Source organism: Ctenopharyngodon idella, chromosome 23 (genome assembly GCF_019924925.1).
Source record: "Ctenopharyngodon idella isolate HZGC_01 chromosome 23, HZGC01, whole genome shotgun sequence".
NCBI classification, from domain to species: Eukaryota; Metazoa; Chordata; class Actinopteri; order Cypriniformes; family Xenocyprididae; genus Ctenopharyngodon; species Ctenopharyngodon idella.
In genome coordinates this window covers 8100483-8121704 of record NC_067242.1, presented here as the reverse complement: position 1 = coordinate 8121704, position 21222 = coordinate 8100483, and the positions used below count along the sequence as shown (strand labels likewise).

The following is a 21222-nucleotide window of genomic DNA, read 5'->3' as shown; positions in this document are numbered from 1 at the left end:
GAACTACTAATGTAGACAACTATTATTATTCTTAAGGTACATAAACATGTGCATTACACTGGAGTAATTAAAATAACTTTCATTTTAGTGACGTGGCTGTGTTGCACCTCATATAGTTCGGGTGAGTCACATGTCAATAAAATAAAATAAAATAATAAAATAAAATAAAATAAAATTAAATTAAATTAAATTAAATGACAAGGAAAGTCCACTGACAGGGAAAAACTGACATTCTGCTAAAATTATTTTAAATTGTGTTCCAAAAGCAAAAATGTCAGTCTAAAACACACAAATAAATTACGTTTTATATATATATATATATATATATATATATATATATATATATATATATATATAAAGATTTTGTGCCTTATATTCCTGCTGTAAAATACACAGAGATGAAGTACACTGATATTTTATTCGAAGACTGTCTAATCTATCAGCTCACTGCTGCCTCCTGCTGACTCACTATTGATTTACACCTTCATTTGAGGACAAATGCTGCAATATCATCCCTTCAAATGACATTGAAGAATACGAACGTCTTTTTAAAAACAATTTCTCAATTTCAAGTTCTTTACTGTTCACTTATAGACCTATATAATATTTTCCATTTTAAAAAATGGAAATTAATACAGGTTTGGAACAACTTCACTGAGTAAAACATGACAGAATTTTTATGTCTGGGTGAACTATCCCTTTAATGTCAAATTAGCAGCGTTTTTTTAAATAGCCTAATTGTTGAAACATGTTAATCTCAATAGTGTGATATTGGCCTAACCTGAAACACCTTTCTTTATAAGCCCTGTTGTGCTCCATATTTTCAAAATGAACAAAAATATACACTGAGTTAAAATATATGCTGTTTTTACTCTGACAACTTTTTTTCACTCATTTCAGCATGTTTTGTTACTTCCTGTCCTTATCTTCCCCATAGTTCCTGTAGCTCAACACTTCCAGAACCTCATCAGATAAGAATCAACCATGTTCTGTTCAAGAGATAGTAAATGCTGACGATATCAGTTTGGGTCATTTGAATACAGAATTACACACATGGCATATGAAGACTAAATACTCAGCAGAGAATACTGTATAATACATTTCATGTTCTTAACAGGGAACATTCGAATACTGCAGACCAAGTGTGAAACATTTGAATCATGAATAGATCAGGTTTTACTGTTATTTTCATGTCTCAGCAGCTGATTTTTAGATTAAAAGAGAGAGAGAGAGAGAGAAAGAGAAAAACCACAAACACAAGCACATGACTTGGCACATAATGTCTAAGCATCATATCAAGTGATATCAAGTTTACTAAAGTGTTGGAAAGCTGGCACAGCACTTACTGAATACTGGCACCATCCGTTTGCCATGTGTTTACTTGCTTTTGCGAAGAGATCTGTTACTTTGTAGGGCACGCTTGAAAGTAGGACGCCTGGGTACTAGCACATACTATAAGGCAGAATTAGGTGTGCAATCCATAAGTGTTATTGAGGACAATCAGATTGAACTCACCTCAGGGCCCGAGAAAGATTTATCTGATAGCATCATTGCGAAACTACTGTTAGTCGGAAAGATGCATGACTCATTATGGAGAAAACAACTCTTAATTTGGTTGATCTTGTGAAAGAATGTCTGGTCAGAAGGCACAAACATTATAAACAAAACTAGCCATCACAAAAGCTCCTCTAAAGCCGCATGAGTAAATATAGGCCTCAGTTTGATTCTCATCACCGTAGGCGTGGGGTTAAGAAGTGTGTAGTTTCACATTTAACCTCAACTCTGACTATCACATCAATGATAATAATATAAACCATACACTTACTCTCATGTCTAAAACTGAACTATGGACTCACAACAATTATTTTAAATGCTCTCTTGCTGCACATTTAATCTTGGTCGTGTAACCATTACATAAAGTTACATTTATTTGTATAGCTCTTTTTCACAATACAAACATCTTTACAGAAAATCATGCTTTTTTAGGGAGTATTTTTCAAAGTAACGCGTTGACAAATATTCCCTAAAAAACAACTATTGTGTTACTTAGTTACTTTTTATGGAAAGTAATCTGTTACATTACTTTTGCATTACATTTTCTGACCTGCTTGTTTGTTTTTTTATTATTTAAAAAAAAAAAAAAAAAAAAAAAGTTTTGGCAAATGTAAAGGCCCAAAGACATTAGTTAATAAAGTGAGATTAAATACATACGGAGCCCCACACATGACAAGCAAGAAAAAAACTAAATCGTGCCCACGTTTTACTAATTTGTTTCCTCGATTTACAAAATCATGTGCACGATTTATTATTTTTTCTGCATGTCATGTGCAGGGCTCCATACTGGAGAGTTGTCAGTCAATTAAAGAGGAAAACTTGTGTTACTTATTTGAAAAAGTAACTCAGATATTTTGTTGTATATTTACTTTACTAGTTACTTGGAAAAGTAATCTGATTACATTTTATTTTTAGTCACATTTAGCAGATTAGTTCATATTTTGCGACGGTATACAAGCAATCAAACTGGTGAGATACTGTATGTATGCGGATAAAGTTGGACTTGTATATCCAACTTTATATAAAGAGCTGGTCAATAATATTAGCTATATTATCACCCTGCTCTTTATATAATGATGGATATATTAGCACTGAAATATGTAGCGCTTACCAGGCTATACATCCATATGATCCATTAAACACTTCACAGATAAATTCATAATTAAATTAAAAATAAATACAGCTGCATGAAACGTTAAAATGGTCATATTTGTAGTTTTTTTTTTTTAGGCTTATAAAGCAGTTAAACTCTCTGGTATTGTTAATTTGGGAGTCACACTTATGTTGTTCACGGTCAAAAGTAGCCGAACACCTACAACCCGAATTCCGGAAATTTTGTGACGCTTTTTAAATTTGAATAAAATGAAAACTAAAAGACTTTCAAATCACATGGGCCAATATTTTATGGATTTATTGGATGCCTGTGGTCTTCGGGCCCTCAGACGACACTGCATCACTCATCGGCATGATTGTGGCAATGACATTACTAAATGGGCCCAGGAATACTTCCAGAAACCACTGTCGGTAAACACAATCCGCCGTGCCATCTGCAGATGCCAACTAAAGCTCTATCATGCAAAAAGGAAGCCATATGTGAACATGGTCCAGAAGCGCCGTCGTGTCCTGTGGGCCAAGGCTCATTTAAAACGGACTGTTTCAAAGTGGAAAAGTGTTCTATGTTCAGACGAGTCCAAATTTGACATTCTTTTGGGAAATCACGGACGCCGTGTCCTCCAGGCTAAAAAGGAGGGAGACCTTCCAGCGTGTTATCAGCGTTCAGTTCAAAAACCAGCATCTCTGATGGTAATAAGTGCATACAGTATGGGCAACCTGCATGTTTTGGAAGGCACTATGAATGCTGAAAGGTATATAAAGGTTTTAGAGCAACATATGCTCCCCTCCAGACGACGTCTATTTCAGGGAAGGCCTTGTGTATTTCAGCAGGACAATGCAAAACCACATACTGCAGCTATTACAACAGCATGGCTTCATCATAGAAGAGTCCAGGTGCTGAATTGGCCTGCCTGCAGTCCAGATCTTTCACCTATAGAGAAAAATACATCAAAGATGACCACAAACTCTTCAGCAGCTGGAAACCTATATCAGGCATTTCAACACCAAAACCTTAACCTTGATGTTCAGAAGTCTTCACGCTGTTTTGAAAAGAAGAGAAGATGGTACACCATGGTAAACATGCCCCCGTCCCAACTATTTTGAGACCTGTAGCAGGCGTCAAATTTGAAATGAGCTAATTTTGTGCATAAAATTGTAAAATATCTCAGTTTAAACATTTGTTATGTTATCTATGTTCTATTGTGAATAAAATATTGACTCATGTGATTTGAAAGTCTTTTAGTTTTAATTTTGTTCAAATTTAAAAAACGTCCCAACATTTCCGGAATTCGGGTTGTAAAATGTAACATTTTTTATTATTAATTAAAATCAATATATTTTTGCTCAATAATATTTTTTCTTTTTAATTTTGTATTTTGGGAGAATTTTATTTTATTTTTATTTTTTTTTTTAAGCAGTTTAGGTTGTGGATTTGTATGTATATTTAGACGTTCTCACTCTTTTGTCAAGGTTTAGATATTTTTTGTTTGAAACGTTGATTTGAAGTGTCAGTTTTTCCCATTCATTTTACTACAGTCAAACCTGAACACAGAGCAAGTAATTTCGATAAATTTCAATAAAAATTGAAAAGGAATTCTTTATCAGAGCTTAATCAGACTGGGTCTGATCTGATTTCAAACTCTTATTTGAGTCTTCTGGCTCAATTTTGCCATATTGTTACATCCACACCAGTTTATTTGTGTGTGTGTGTGTGTGTGTGTCTGTTTGTAAGTGAGTGTGTGTCTGTTTTGTACTCGATGTTGAGTGTAACCTCTTGCTGTCCATTTTTTACTGCATTCTGTGTTCAATTATTGATTTTATTTCATGCATTTGCAAAAACTTTGTCACACCAGTTCATATTTGTGGGTGGGATGGGTGGAGTGTGTCTATTTTGCACTCTTGATATATTAAAGTGTCACCCTTCACTGACACTGCTGTGTGTTTTGTTTCTCAATTGTGGCTAATTTGTAGGTTGTACACACACAAAATGACTTTTTCATATTTTTCGTATTACCCTTTCATTTCCTATAGTGGTCATTTCTGACACAAGTGTTTTTTTCGTTTGTTTGTTTGTTTTTTTGTGGTCACATATTCACTGAGACAAAAGTCACAGAGTTTAGTACTAATGAAATAGCAATTTTTTTAATTTCAAAACATATTTTTTCTCAGCCTAAAATGACCCAACAACACCAGAGAGTTAAAGCGCCAAACGCACGTGTGATGATATCGGTTAGGAGACATTTGAAACGTGTCACAGAATGCTGATCTGAATGCTCAAGTGTGAAAAGGTTGGCAATGATAAGAGATCAGATGACTGATAGACTTGATCATCAAAAGGATGAAAAACAGTGCGAGAGAGACTGAAAGACAGACAGTGAGTGAGAGAGAGACAGAGAGGCGGGAACAACTGAAACTCTCTTTTCATTTTCGCGTGAAACCAGAAACAACAGCAACTTCAGGTAGATTTTTTTTATCACTCTTGCATTTATTTCTGTCAAAAGTGTGTTTGCTTTGGTTTTCTTTTCAGTTTTCTTTAAACTAAAGAGAGTAATTTAGTTTCATTCTTTTGTTGTTCCAGTAGTATTTTCCAAACTTCTTCAACTTTTAGCAGTTAAGTAAGTTTTAGTCAACTATGTAGTTTTAGTTCAGATAAAATGACAGATACAGTCATCTCAGTGTCAAATAATTAGTTCAATTTACATGCGTTCACCCTAAATTTTGCAGTGTTTCTGCAGTAATTTTGTGTGGAAGCTTCAATGAAGATCATTAATTTGGTTCATTGCATTCATAGTCTTATCATGCAAGTGTCAGAAATTGTCAAATCAACATCACAACTAATATTTTGTTTCCTGTTTTTTCCTGTAAAAGTTGAAATAACTTCTATGCCACTGCTATAATATCAGGCCTGCTTTTCCTTTCATATTGATATGCCTATTTATTTGTTTGTTACAGGCTAAAGAGAACATGCATCGCTCTTCATTCCTTCTCATATTGATGTGTTTTTCTGATATTTTGGCGAGTTTCATCACTTTGGGTAAACATTTCTGCTCACATTGTATATTATACGTAAGTATATATATCCTATGCGTTTATATGTCATCTATAAAACTGTGTTCAGGTGATCAGTATAGTCTGGAGTGTCTCAGTAATTATTTATCCAACATCACCTGCTCTCTGAACATCTCGGCCGAGTCTCTGGGCAACGAATCGTCCTACTGGCTGCATTTCAGCACAGATGATGAGTGAGAATACTGTACTGAATATCACAATCACACATCAATTAATCAATCAAATCACATATACACATTCAAACAGTTGCTTGCTTGAAGTAATTGTAATCTGTTTTTGTGTAGAGAACACTATGACTGCACACTGAAGAGGAGAAAACAGTCATTACTATGTGAGCTGGATATATCACCAGAGATTTTCAGCGATATGGACAGCTACACAATCTCCCTCCGTTCCGGTTACCATGGCAACAACTCCGTCGTACTACATGATGGCTTCAGGCCTAGTGAACATAGTAAGAGCAAGTGCACGCCCACAGCAACTGCACAGTGTGTGTGTGTGTGTGTGTTGTCCTGGTAAACCCTACATTACAAGAAAAGCAATTCCTTGTCCTTGTGGGGACATTTTTTGTTCCCCATAAGGAAAACAGTGTATAAATCACACTAAATTATGTTTTTTTTTGCAAATGTAAAAATGCAGTGTTTTCTGTGATAGGTGTAGAATATACAGTTTGTACAGGAAAAAAATCATTATGTCTATGGAAAGTCCCCATAAAACATGGAAACCCAACATAAGTTTGTGTGTGTTGTAGTTCGTCCGGTCCCTCCATCGAACCTGTCACTACTGTGGGAGAAGGACAGGGCGCTTTTCCAATGGCAGAGCGGATATGATCCATATGATCCAGACAATTTACATTCCAGTCTCATTTCCAATCTCCAGTACCAGCTCAGCGTGTACAGCGAACACAAGGTGTGTGATATCTTTAAAAGAATTGGTATATTTATATACACACAGTGCTTAACAAATGTATTTTGTTACACAGCTGCCCTAAACTAACAGTATTGGTGATTACCAAAATCATTTTTTATGTTTCTGTAATGGTTAATCCACACCAGTATATGTAAGCTCTTTAGTCACAGTAGTGTTTCTAATGCTAAAATATCATTATTTTTGGGATTTAATGGATTCAAAGATAGATCGCACAAAAGTTTAATCAAAAGCAAGACTTTGGGAACAACTAGAAACTATTTGGAAGTCAGTAACAAATGAGACTGTGGAAAAGTACATAAAAACAATGCAAACATGAATGCAAGCTGTTATCAAGGCCAAAGGAGGCCATACAAAATAAAAAGAAAATATATATATATATATATATATATATATATATATTGGTTATTATATATGAATAAAGACTATTTAGTTTTTTCAGTTTGTTGTTTGCCTAATAAATGACAATAAAATGTTTAGTTTTAATTAAGTTTTCTCTTTATTATGACAGGTGGTCTAATAAATTTGTTAAACACTACACTATATATATATATATATATTAGGGCTGTGAATCTTTGGGTAGACAGCGATTCAATTCAATTCACAATTCATAGGTGTTTGATTCGATTCAAGAACGATTTTTGCAAATTCAGAATGATTCGATCCACATTAAAATTCGATTCGATTCTGCATTTTAATATGCATTATGAAATGCAGAATTACACAGCGGCCTTAGAGAGTGAGGGCAAAAAAAAACCAAACTTTTGTCCATTGTTAGTTCACGTTAGTTCTTAATGATGCTACATAACTTTGTTTTAAAAGCATATAAAAATTGGCATTTGTGGAAATTTACATAAGCCCAAACTTTAAAAGGGCTTTAAAAGTATTGTTAGGCCAAGTTCATATATAGTTAACTAGTGGAGGATAGTGTTAAAGGCTACACAACCTTATTAAAGTTTTACATTATACATACTAATGCTTACATGGAGAGACTACCCTAGAATATCATGCACTTTCCCAAATAATCCTAAACTAACTTTTCTTCACGGAATAGTAAGAAAAGCCCTCTTTGTCCTCTTTATACGGAGCATTTTCCTTACGATGATTCTGAAAGAAAACGCGCAGGATTTTATCAGTATTTTATCTTATCGAAAATAACGGCGACGTTTCCACGCAGTAAAAGCGTTTTATTTCAACAGTAGTGATCGTGCAATGAATTGGCAGCTTTATCAATGGCTTGAGCAGTGTGATTCAGAACTATTGCTGTCTTAATAGAGAGCTGTCATCTGCTCATGTGAATAGCAGTGGCCGTCCTGAGCAGAGCTCAAACGTGGGCTACGGACGGAGCGCGAGCGCAATCCATTCAAAGGCGGTAAAGAGTTCAACTGCGCATGTCTGTGAAGAAGGGCTGTGAAGACGGCGCACAACGTCTCCATCAATTCTCGCATGTAGTAATTTAATGTTTATATATTTTAAACCACTGAATCGCTATAGAATCGCGATTAATCCGATTCTTAGCATTTTACATCGATTATCGACCGAAACGAACGATTCACGATTCAAAAAACATGTTTCAAGATCGATGCAGATGCATCGTCAGGATTTGTAATCGATTCATCGAGAAAACGAGTGAATCGTTACACCCCTAATATATATATGGGTCAGTGACGGGTCATTTTTTTGTCCAAAGGCCTTAATAATAATAAAAAACAAAGATATGACATTGAAAGTATGTAAGATTAGTACAACTAGATCTCTTATTGAATCCCAAATGTTTTAATGATATTTTGCTACATATAAAGGTATTTTAAAGATTTTGAAGAGTCAAAAGGTCATCCGGTTTAACCGTCCAAAGGCCAATACAGCCATTTCATTTGTGATTAAAATATCTTAAAATGTAATAAATGTATGTATCTTTTATTCTGGCATAATTTTATAACATCATATATCAACATAGTGCAAAATGGTATTAAAATGATGTGTAGAAGTCGTTGATTTGTTATGAGAAAGAATGTCCTGAAAAATGAATTTCACTGATGTCATTCGGAGTAACCAATATAAAGGGACAATTTTGGATCAAGTCATGTGGTCAGTATCATGTGACAGGATGTGCACCTGCAAAGGACCACATGGTCGTGAAGCAAAGTAACTAAATCTCTCTTAACAATTTGAAAAATTCACGTTTTCAGTTGCTCATACGCATGTCCTGAAACATCAGGTCATTCGGTACAACCACTATAGAACATGGAAAATGTTGTAATATTTTAAAAACTTGTACTTAATATAAAATGTTTGATTGTTCTTTTGCTAGCTAGCTAGATGATAGCCTGTTAGCATTGTTTGAAAATATCGTCATTCGGTATAACCAAAAGTGTCATTCGGTAAAACTGAAATTTTGGTTAAATCTTCTAAATTAATTATATCTCCATTATGTTTTTTTACACTTTTAAAAACCTTATTCGTCAATGACCCATATATATATATATATATATATATATATATATATACATATATATAGGCGCCGATCCCGGCTCATGGAAAAATATGTTATATTTCCATTTAACCAATGAAAAATTGATTGCAGCTTTCAGACATGATTATCTTTACCTTTTTATAGTTTATTTGAGGCCGTTTCTATTGCGTTATTTTAATGAAAAATGTCACGAGCGCATCCAAGTAATGCACGAACACAAATCTTTCGGCTCACACTCAACTGAACTCAAACTCTCTTCTTGCTCTATCTCTAGAATGGTCTTCTTATTGTAAGTCCTTATTGTAAATAGGTATTTATTGAATTATTTTATTTAGTGATCATCAGATATCAGTGAGAGCGCGACCCGCAACAACACACATGGAAAGAATGTGCTTTTGTTTGGTTGGTAACATAGGCGTAATTTGCGGGTGGCACATGTCCCCACCACTTTTTTGAAACGTTTTGCTGCATGGATCGGCTATAATGCAAATGAAACATCCATTTGACGTAAATTTGTGTTAAATAAGAAGCGATCTGGCGCTGGAATGTGTTGTTTTTTAAATCATGCCGCTGTTTTCAGTGGTGGAAGGTTCTCTTGTGGCTCGTGCGCAGTCTTCACACAGACGAGCGCGTCAATCTAACATTATAGCTAATGGTGTTGCGGCAACTCTCTATTCTTTCCAGCGAAATCATTAACAAAATGCACACAAACGTGTCCCTGCTCTTGCCTCGTTATATACAATCATTAATAAACATCTTTGGTCTTGTTGAGAAAAAAAGAAAAAAAAAAAAACTAAACAAGGGCGGATTAGAACCACTGATGATTAGAACCCAGAACGTCTGACTCGCATAGCAAAAGTTCTACCACTAGACCACATGAGAATATGAACATTTAGCAGGGTTCTGTGTATATATACACTGGGCACCCACCAGTAGAAACATATATCAGCACCTAAGTATGTATGTATGTATAGGCTATATATAAAAGAAATAAGTTATCAGTTTAATAATTCAAAAATAAAAATGAAAAATAAATCACTTTTTAAATTGGCAAATTAATAGATGTTTAAACTTATAATTTTCATGTTTTAATATGTAGCGAAGTAAAGTAAGAAGTGACCTATAGTCACCTTTGACTGTCAAGACCCAAGGACAAAAACACATAAACGTAGCCATTTCCTTACAGCTTTTTTGTTGTTGTTTTTGGGTAAACAAGTCAACAAGATAACAATTTATTAACATGTTCCTTGATTTATTGTGCACGATTCACAAATGCATGATACACACATATATATATAGTTTTATGGTGTTTTATGCGCAAAGTCTTGTGTGCTTTAGTAACTTACACCACACATGGTTTTAACAATTACGTGACTTTCTATCCATTTCTATTAACACCTCTTTTTCACAAGTGTCTATTTAACACCATGGGTGTAGCAAGAAGTGCAGAAACTTGATTACCCAGTAGTAACGGTCAAACACACCCTTGTTATGCACTAGTTGAAAATGTCACTAATTTGTCACTGAACTTGCTGAAGCTGCTGTTTTAAAAAACTTTTTAGTTATTGAAATTACAAATGACAATGCTTGTGTTTCAGCTGTATGAGGTAGAAGCTGTTGACCAGAAGGTGTATATGGACAAGTTTAGATTTGAACCTCACACAAATTACACCGTGCGTGTGAGATCGCTGCCTGATCAAGAGGATTATAAAGGCGTGTGGAGTCTGTGGGCCCCTGCGTTACACTGGAGGTCAGGGGACTTTCACAGTGAGTCAGTTTGCATAGCACACAAACAACTGCAAATTAGAAATAGTAAATATGACAGCTGCAGCTAGATCACTTCCCTTTGTGTGTTTAAGAAGAGACTCCAGAAAGATCTTTCCATATTGCCTGGTTTTTCTTGCTTTTGCCATTGCTGCTCGTCCTTCTGGTCTGTATCCCATACTCCAGGTGAGAAACATCCTGAAATGCTTCGATTTCTTCCGTCTGTTTTCATGTAAATAAATGATGGATGTTTGTGTTGTAGATGGAGAAAGGATGATTATATACCATCACCAGCTCCTTATTTCAGAGACTGGGATGTAGATGTTCAGGTAACTTCCACCAAAAACACACAAACACACACACACACACACACACACACACACACACACACACACACACACACGTTTTTCACTGTTTTTAGTGTCAAACCGTGATTCTTTCTGCAGTTTACATAGTTTTACCAGTAGATGGCGACGTGTTACTGTGTTTAGTGAGTCATGTGAATCATTCACTCAAATGATTCGTTCAAAAATGCTAATTCATTCTAGAACGAAAAAATCTTCGAAAAGCCGTTGTTTAAGTATAGCTTCAGTTATATACTAGTATATGAACCATGTAATTTAAAAGACATTAATGGTCATTATAACGCATTTTAAACTATAAATCATAACGTGATTTTGCAGGAATTATAATCACTGACTAAAAACACTACCCGTTGAACCAATGAGATCACTCAGGGTCCTAAAGGAGACCCGATTCCTGGGGGAACTCGATTTCTCACTACACCGGAGCGTTAGCATTAGCCGTTACGCTTTTTTGGCTAAAGGTTGCAGGCTTGCCTTCCAGTGGCTTTGAACAAAGAGTATAGAACCCAAGAGGCGACACTCTGATACTTTTTGGGTAACAGCCACTAGATGGCGCTCCAGTAGTGCGGCTGCCATTATGGGGTGAAAATACTATCTGGACCATAGAACCCTTCACATCTTACGCACCCAAAATCGCCGAATTTCACTGCCAAATCAGAAGCGCAATAGAACAGTTTTTTAAATTAAGTCACCAGTAAATTGTATGGCTCCCACAGTAAATGCTGTATTGTCTTATATATGTTTTATTTTACCAGTTAACAGCAGGTTATCCAACCATTCAACCATCTGAGGTAACGTAGTTAGCCTACTTTATTGAGTATTTACATTTTATGCAACTTTGTTTACACATTTATTAATAGTTAATTAATAATTAATACATTTAAGATCATCATGTTTGCAGCGAACAATATATTTCGGACCTAATGGACTAATAATAGTATCACTCCACTAGGTCTGAATTGAAATAGGCTATATTGTACATTTTAATGGATCACGCTACAAACATAACGATAATACATGATGCATTGCTGTGTAGTTATCGCATAATTCACACTTTTGCTTTAACGGATATTAGACAACACTGCAAAATCAAGCTGTTATATTCATATATTTATTGCCCAACATGCCCATTTTTTCTGATGCATGTCCTTAATTTAATTTCATATGTTGGTATTAATTCAGTGTTTATAATGCTAATACTAGATCTTTTAAAGAATTTTAACCCAAACTGACTGGGTTTCTAGAGAGCAAAGGTTTTGTGAAAAAAGTGGAAGACTTAAACACAAAGTCTGTAAAACTGTTAAAAGGATTTGATGATCACTAGTGATAGTATTTTATTCTGTGTTGTAAAGAATTGTTCAGCTCTTAGGTGCTAATTAATACCCAGTGGCAACCACCAAATATTGTCCGATCAGAACAATAACTTAAGTGTTGTCCGTTTAGGAGGAGCTAGATGCACACACCACTCATAGACCACTCTTTGCATGCTTGAACAGTCTTTAATTAAGTGTGGTTCTAGAAAAGGAAACAACAATAAAGTATAAATACACACACTGATAAAACATCAATATGCAAATGAATAATATCTGCATTTGTTATAACATTAACACTGAAAATATGTCTGTACAGCGATCGTATAATAAGATTGGCTAGAGATTAGCTTACAGACACTTGCGCTCGGCAGACGCGATAAGCACGTCTCTAAAACGAATTGACAATCAAATGTAAACACTATAATAAAGCAAACAAACTTACTCTTTGATGCACGCACACATGCGATTACTCAATATCGCGGCAGAACTGGCATTATCATCACCGTTAGGTTCGTCTCGCGCTAGTAATAATAATGATGACGATCATAACTGAATACTAAACTGCGTCAACATCCGGGTCCTTTTACCTTCTGGGTCCTAACTATAGGCGAGTGACTGATGCCTGACTAAATAACAACAGCAAATTAACCATTATACAAACAAAGAATGAATGAACATATTAATCACTGGCCCTCAGTTTAGTACAGTGTTGTCATCATTCAGGTTGGATTTCAGCTTTAATGTACGTTTTTTTTTTTTTTTTTAAACAAAGCAGCTGATATTGCCATAGAAACTAGTGGACTGCGAGTCGCTTTCACCCCAAAATGGCGGAAATGCAGGGCTGCTGCTGGGCGCCGGTGTTGCAATGGAACACAATGTCGCTTCTTGTTAGTGTACATTATTTGCTTTGAATCGAGTCCCCCGGGTCTCCTTTAGGACCCAGGCAGTAATGCCTGATCAAAAGTTGTTATCGTGATGTCTTGACTAATTATAACCTATTTTAGTATTGTATGATGTTTATTCCCAGCCAGCACAGTTATGTGGGGCCCAGATGGGTGTCACCTGGGCTGTCTAACTGGGGCCCAGCCAGTTTTGTCCACAGTTTCCATGGAGGCCCCACATGGTTTAGCCCAGATGAAATGAACACTGCTCAGTGTGCACACTACAGGCTGTTAAATGTAACACAGAAACATGCTGGAGTTAATGAGATAATTAGGTGATAATGAGCAGAATCACTGAAGGACAGAGGAACAACAAGAACTACGACTTCAGCCACAGCCTTAGATGAAATCAACTGAAGATAAAAGACATTAAATCTCTCAAGATCTGATTAAACAACTCCACAAACAGCATTACCAGCTTCACTTATTACTAACCAGATTGAATTTATTTCTAACATACATCTACAAAAATTGTTATTGAGAATTACCAGAGGTTTAGATGTTGATGATTTGTTGAAAAAAAGTTTGGTTTGATGTCACCATTATTGAGGTCAGTGCTTACTTCAGTTAGGCAGTTTGACTTTTGACTGTTTTAGTGTTTCTCTGGCTGCTCTGTTTGTTATAACAAGAAAAACAGGAAACAATGTGGTCAGCTGCTAGATAATAGGAATATAATCATTATTTAGTGGCTTAATTCATTGATCTAACGACTGAGCTTTTTATGAGCAAAATGTGATTAACTTTGTGCTGGATCTCTTCTAGAATTACAATAAAACAGTTTTAATCAGAAAATTTTAAAAACACATTGTTCACTAAACACTTCAAACCACCTGCGAGATTTACTTACACACAGACATCAAAAATCAGCGTATGAATCTCAACAATGGTGACATGCTTCATGCTGCAATGCATTCTGGGAGCCATGGATGAGTTTTGTATGAGGCACCCAGAATGCATTGCGGCATGAAGCATGTCACCATTGTTGAGAATCATACGCTGATTCTTGATGTCTGTGTGTGAATATATCTTGCAGGTGTTTTAAAGTGTTTAGTGTACATTGTATTTTTCAGATTTATTATTTTGACCTGATTTATTCAACTGTTTTGTTGTTATTCTAGAAGAGATCCTGCACAAAGTTAATAAAAAAATTTTTTTCATATAAAGCTCAGTCATTAGATCAGTGAATAAAGCCACTACATGATGACAATTATATTCTTATCAAACAGCTAAACACATTTTCTCTTGTCTTTCTTGTCATAACAAACAGCTAGAGCAGCCAAAGAAAAACTAACACTAAAAAAGTCAAGTCAAACTGCCTAACTGAAGTAAGCACTGACCTCAATAATGGTGACATCAAACCAAACTATTTTTTCAACAAATCATCAACATCTAAACCTCTGGTAATTCTCAATAAGAATTTTTGTAGATGTAAATAAAGTCAATCTGGTTAGTAATAAGTGAAGCTGGTAATGCTGTTTGTGGAGATGTTTAATCAGATCTTGAGAGATTTAATGTCTTTTATCTTCAGTTGATTTCATCTAAGGCTGTGGCTGAAGTCGTAGTTCTTGTTGTTCCTCTGTCCTTCAGTGATTCTGTTCGTTATCACCTTATTATCCCATTAACTCCAGCATGTTTCTGTGTTATATTTAACAGCCTGTAGTGTGCACACTGAGCAGTGTTCATGTCATCTGGGCTAAACCATGTAGGGCCTCCATGGAAACTGTGGACAAAACTGGCTGGGCCCCAGTTAGACAGCCCAGGTGACACCCATCTGGGCCCCACATAACTGTGCTGGCTGGGTTACTTTAAGTGCACAAACAACGTACTTGAAATATAAAATTAACGCATTGATGTATTGCATAATAAAACAAAATGGAAACAACCATGCCTAAAAATGTATTTTTTTATACAAGGATAAGAATTGTTGCAACATACTATGTTCTGTAAAAGCAGTGTTGGGCACGTTACTTTAAAAAAGTAATTAGTTATAGTTACTAGTTACTTCTCACAAATAGTAACTGAGTTAGTAACTGAGTTACATCATTATAAAAGTAACTAATTACCAGGGAAAGTAACTATTGCGTTACTTTTTTAAAAAAATAAAATAAAATAAGTCAAATAACTTGGATGCCCCTAATATTAAATATAAGTCTAAAAATAAATGGGTCAGACATGATTTTGACCACTTCATTAAGTTTTGTTTTGTAGAAAGTCTTTCTTTAAAGTGAATTTCATTTTGTAAAAATTGTATCTTAATTTTAATCAATGTTTCATCAACCAATTGCCTGGTTTTAATAAATAAGAAGCAAATATAGCAGACAATATAATCATGACATGGAGGCGCCGGCATGATCACTTGCACGTGAACTGGAGCACGTCTTATAGGCTAAATGAACCGAAACTCAGCATATAGGCTGCTTGCCTCGCAGACATGAGAAAAATATCTATAGAAAGCTTGAAATATCTGCTTTAAAACGAAAAGCAATAGGCTACTCTCTTATTATGTAGGCTATTCCTAATGAAATGTGCATTCTTTCTCTATAGGCGCGTCCAGAAGCCTATGCAGAGATGATGAGAGTCAGTTATGTCAACTTCATCTTTGCAGCCAACACTGATTCAGAAAACATTTCTTTATTAATAAACAATTAAAATGTCTTCTTGCTGTTTTTGTCAAATTCATAATCATTATTATGAATTCTTTATGGCAAGCTTTATGCGTGCGCTTGAGTGCTATATAGCCTATATTACGAAAATGCTCATTATTATGGTTTATTCTCTCCAGTATTTAAGAAATTAAATTAATATAAATGTGATTAGTCAACTAATGGCTTAAATGAACAACTACTAGTCGACTAGAAAAAAACTTATTTCACATATTTTCGATCCAGCATGTCACAAAGGGTATTCTGGTTTGAGCTCGCGCTCCACTCGCATGCTCACAGACACACACACATACAGAGCATCGTACATTATTATTAGTTTAAAATGATATTTGTGTATGACTAACCCCAACACACACCAGAGAAAAAACAGGTGCTATGGCTGAGAGATAGCCTACTCGGATGAAAACCGCTTCAGTGAGCTCAATTATAGTAACGCAGAATTTTTTTGTCAGTAACGGTAACGGCGTTGTAACGGAAGAAAAAGTAATTCGTTTGATTACTCGTTACTGAAAAAAGTAACACTGTTTATTTATAACGCCGTTATTCCCATCACTGTGTAAAAGTAATTTAATATTAATTTTACAGAATTATAGCAAAGTGGTATAGTATATAATATTACTATTATACATTTTTAATAAATTAATTGTCATGCTAAATACACACAAACATCATTAATTATTGGAAGAAAAAAACATAACTAATATAATATAAGCTAAGCTAGCAGGCTAATCGGGTAGGCTACATAAGATCCTAACCAGACGCAACGCCACGACACGCGATAAAAGGTATCTTTTCCATGTTAATCGGAGTTTTTGTTCTAACCAGTCGCGAGGGCGACACGCGATGATTCGGTTTCTATTTCTCCGTGACATCGCGGCTGGAACAGCAAGACAAAGTATGGCGATGATAATATCATGTACTGTTTAGGTGCTTTATTTAATGTTAAAATCGTCTAATCTGAGTTTGAATATCATTCTGTGTTCCCAGCTTTTTAGCTGTAATGAAAACAACACTGGCTAATTCACCTCAGATCTTGAAAATAAATAAATGGGCACAAAAACGTTCAAACTGTCAACTCAGTGCGCACAAACAAGTGTATTCTATGACAAAGAACTCTGCTCAGAGAACATTTGGTCCCTCTCTAAATAGTGTTAAAATAACACTGAAGCAGAGTTAAAGTTAATGAGATAATTAAGCAATTAATTAAGTGATGATTTAACAATAATGATAAACACCTGCTGTTAACAAGCAGAATCACTGAAGAAAAGAAAAACACAGGAACTACAACTGACTTCAGTTAATTATCATTAATAATATTCATTAATATCTCTGAAGATCTGATTAAACAACTCCACAAACAGCATTACCAGCTTCAATTTTTACTAACCACATTGACTTTATTTTCAAACATCTACAGAATTAAGAATTAACAGAGGTAAATAGACCAGGTTTATTGGTCAAGAAAAGAAAGAAAAGAAAAGAGACACCACCTTTTAATTGAGACCTATTTGTGATGTTTATTTGAAAAGGCTTTCAAGCAGTAAATTCAAGCTGATCAGCTCCTTTAGTCTTTTGATTCAGCAATGCACAAGTGTTTTTTGTGAAACACTATAGCAATTGCTCAAACACAAATTATTTTAAAAACATAAAAGGTTCAGGAGCCAAACTAAAACAAACCCTGACCACCATGATGGTGGCATAATTTTTTAACCAATAAAACACCAACATCTAAACCTCTGTTAATTCTCAATAAGAAATTCTTTAGACATGTGACAGAAATAAAGTCAATCTGGTTAGTAATAAGTAAATCAGATCTTGAGAGATTTAATGTCTTTTACATTCAGTTGATTTCAATTAAATGGTTTTGGCTGAAGTCAGTTGTAGTTATTGTGTTTCTCTTTTCTTCAGCGATTCTGCTTGTTAACAGTCATCAGTCATGTTCAGTCATCACTTAATTAATAGCTTAATTATCTCATTAACTTTAACTCTGCTTCAATGTTATTTTAACACTATTCAGAGAGGGACCAAATGTACTCTGAGCAGAGTTGATTTAACTCTGGGGATTTTACCGTGTAGCTTCAGTTATATACTAGTATATGAACCATGCAATTTAAAAGGTCATTATAAAGCATTTTAAATGATATCAATCATAACATGATTTTGCAGGAATTATAATCAGGCGGTAAAAATACTACTCATTAAAAGTCCATTGAACCAATAGGATTACTCATGGTCCTAAAGGAGACCTGATTACTGGGGGGGACTCGATTTCTCACCGCACCTGAGCAACTTTTCCCTATTTACGGATATGATGAGGACACGCACGGGCGAGTGACGTATGTGCGCAATTTGATGCGAAAACCATCCCGTCAGGTCTAAAATATAAACACTTATAATAGGCTTATCATAGTAAATCAGGATAAGACAAAAACACGTTTTGGAAGAAGGACTCATTATTGACTTGTTCTTTAAATTTTGTTAATTTTAATGAACTGTTGTATGAATGAACTGTTGAATTTTACAGTTTCTGACGACGTGAGTGGCGTTTGCAAATGTTAACAGTTTGAGGCATTAATGTCTATTGCACAACTTATGCTCAAAGTTTAATACTTAAAAGTTTTTTGAGTTTGAAAAGCCTCGAATATATAAGCAATAATAGTGATGCTTGACTGTAATTAAATTTAGATCACAAATGAATTAATAATACTAATACTAAAACAATTTAAAATGAAAACAGAAAAAATTAAAAAAAAAAGAAAAAAAAAAAGAAGCTAATTAGAAATATTCATAAATACTCAGTAGATGAAGGAAGCTTTTTTAAATCAGATATGAGAAAGATATCAAATACGGTTTTGTGGTGTGTTATCAGATATAAGATATCAAACACGTTTCTGACTTTGCAAACCCATTTGGGGATTTGAACACCACAGAATTAGCTTAGAAAGACTTCTTGAGTTATGTTAAAATGATAGTTCACCCAAAAATAAACTAAGGAAGTCAAGCATATTTGTTTATACTCCACATCAATATCATGTTAAGTATTTCAGGTACTTTCAAATCACATAGCGTTCAAGCATCTTTATGTGGCATTAACTTAAAATCAAGCAAAATAACATTTTTTAACATTTAAAAAGTTAAATAACAACATCAATATCTATGGAAACACTAAATGAACTAGCATTGTCCTAATACATCATTGTTAATGGTCTGTACGTGTGTATTTTCAGATCTGTTCAATGCTATCCGGTAAGGTGAGAGATGTAATGCAGGGGGAGGAGTCTCTCCAGATTGACATTCTGACAGAGAGCACAGACACGCCCCCTCAACTGACCTATGAGACGAACAACCAGGAGGACCTCACGTCTCCCAGCATGCCCCATTCTCCTGTGTGGTCAGAGGTCGACTCAGGCTGTTGGATTCGTGATTTTGTTCCAACAGAGAGAGGAAGCATCACATGCAGCGAGGACTACTGCACACTCTCCAACATATATGCCATCTAACATGCGCTTGAACACTACTGTTCAAAAGTATGGGGTCAACAAGATTTTTTTTGGTTTTGTTTTATTCAGCAGGGATGCCTTAAATTGATCAAAAGATGACTGTAAAAACATTTATAATGTTATAAAATATTTTCATCTTAATGCTGTTCTTTTGAACTTTCTATCAAAGAATTCTGCTGAAAATTCAGCTTTGATAACAAAAATAAATTACATTTTAAAATATACTAAAATGCATAATTGTAATAATATTTCACAATATTACTGTTTTTACTGTATTTTTGGTCAAATAAATGCAGCCTTGGTGAGCAGAAGAAACTCAAAAATTTAAAAATCTTACCGACCACAAACTTTTGAATGGTAGTGTACAGTACCTGTCAAATTTTGGAAACATTACAATTTTTTTTTTTTTTTTTAAAGAAGCCTCTTCTGCTCATCAAGGATGCATTTATTTAATCAAAAATACAGTAAAAAATACAGTAATATTGCGAAATGTTATTAGAATTTAACATAGCCGTTTTCTATTTTAATATATTTTAAAATGTAAAAAGCATCATTACTCCAGTCTTCAGTGTCACATGATCCTTCAGAAATAATTTTAATATGCTGCTCAAGAAACTTTTATTATTATTATTATCAATGTTGAAGCAGTTCTTGCTGCTTAACATTTTTGTGGAAATGTTGATACTTTTTCAGGATTCTTTGAATAGAAAGTTCAGTGAACAGCATTTATTTGCATTTTTAATTTTATTAAAGCATTTATGAAAATATAAGTCTTTTGTAATTTTATGTCTTCACTGTCACTTTGATCAATTGAATGCATGCTTGATGATTAAAAGTATTAATTTCTTTTTTTAATCTTACCACAAATGTTAAAAATGGTATCATTGTTTAAAAATATATTCAAATAGTTTTTCCATTTGTAACATTTTGCAGTATTACTGGGGTTTTTTACCGTATTTTTAATTAAATAAATGCAGCATTGGTGAGCAGAAGAGACTTTTAAAAAACATTAAAAAAAATTGTGATGTTTCCAAACTTCCGACAGTTTGGAAACAAGGCTAAATTTGAGCAATAACTGATGTATTTTTATCTTCACATATTAGGTAATGCATTAACATACTATATGTGCTTTTTATACAAAAGAAGAAATGAAAATGTATTCAGTCCTGTATTATCTGCTAATTGCTTTCAATTTTAGGACTTGTGACTTTAAGTTTTTAAAACACTTGCTAAAATCAATTTATAATTTTTTTTTTATTCTGTACTTGTTTGAATATAATTTGTTGAATTATATCTTTATATTTAAAGCATTTCTAAAATGCTGTCAGTATACTGCTATAGCTTTTTGTTTGAATTATTCTATATAAATAAAAATGCCATGTGTATGAAACATCTATCAAATATCAAGTCAGTCAACAACTGCGCATTCAGCATCATGCAAAAGAATATCTTTGGCTGTCACGTCTCACCGTTTTCTGTTTTTAGTAGCCATGAGCTTCAAGGCGCTGTGCCACGTTTGAACATCTAGCTGTTTTTGAAC

At 34.4% G+C, this 21222-nt stretch overlaps 1 protein-coding gene and 1 long non-coding RNA gene across 5 annotated transcripts; one reads left to right on the top strand and one right to left on the bottom strand.

Annotated features, from left to right (window-relative positions):
- The first annotated feature begins 65 nt into the window (after nt 1–65).
- Nucleotides 66–21072, top strand: LOC127505726 (interleukin-4 receptor subunit alpha). Of its 4 annotated transcripts, none has more exons than XM_051881479.1 (10): nt 1338–5126; nt 5620–5701; nt 5786–5909; nt 6021–6190; nt 6488–6645; nt 10735–10903; nt 10999–11086; nt 11163–11229; nt 12021–12056; nt 19410–21072. In XM_051881479.1, exons 2-10 carry the CDS (start codon nt 5632–5634, stop codon nt 19680–19682), a joined length of 1155 nt encoding a protein of 384 aa, XP_051737439.1. In that variant the 5' UTR covers nt 1338–5126; nt 5620–5631; the 3' UTR covers nt 19683–21072. The 4 variants fall into 4 exon arrangements, with proteins under 4 accessions (XP_051737441.1, XP_051737439.1, XP_051737438.1 ...); XM_051881478.1 differs by having other exon boundaries at nt 10996–11086; XM_051881481.1 differs by lacking the exons at nt 12021–12056; nt 19410–21072 and adding an exon at nt 16064–17267 and having other exon boundaries at nt 66–5126; nt 10996–11086.
- Nucleotides 12745–13596, bottom strand: LOC127505727 (uncharacterized). Its single transcript, XR_007927794.1, has 2 exons — nt 13021–13596; nt 12745–12780 (listed from the first exon to the last, which is right to left on the bottom strand). It is a non-coding gene; the product is annotated as an uncharacterized LOC127505727 (long non-coding RNA).
- Nucleotides 21073–21222: the final 150 nt, after the last annotated feature.

What these genes read in the sequence shown, in the direction of transcription:
- LOC127505726 (XM_051881478.1), top strand. Translation starts at nt 5,632, where the DNA reads ATGCATCGCTCTTCATTCCTTCTCATATTGATGTGTTTTTCTGATATT. An exon ending in CATTTCAGCACAGATGATGA is followed by an intron (nt 5,910 to 6,020) that starts GTGAGAATACTG and finishes GTTTTTGTGTAG; the next exon opens with AGAACACTATGACTGCACAC. An exon ending in GCGTGTACAGCGAACACAAG is followed by an intron (nt 6,646 to 10,734) that starts GTGTGTGATATC and finishes CTTGTGTTTCAG; the next exon opens with CTGTATGAGGTAGAAGCTGT.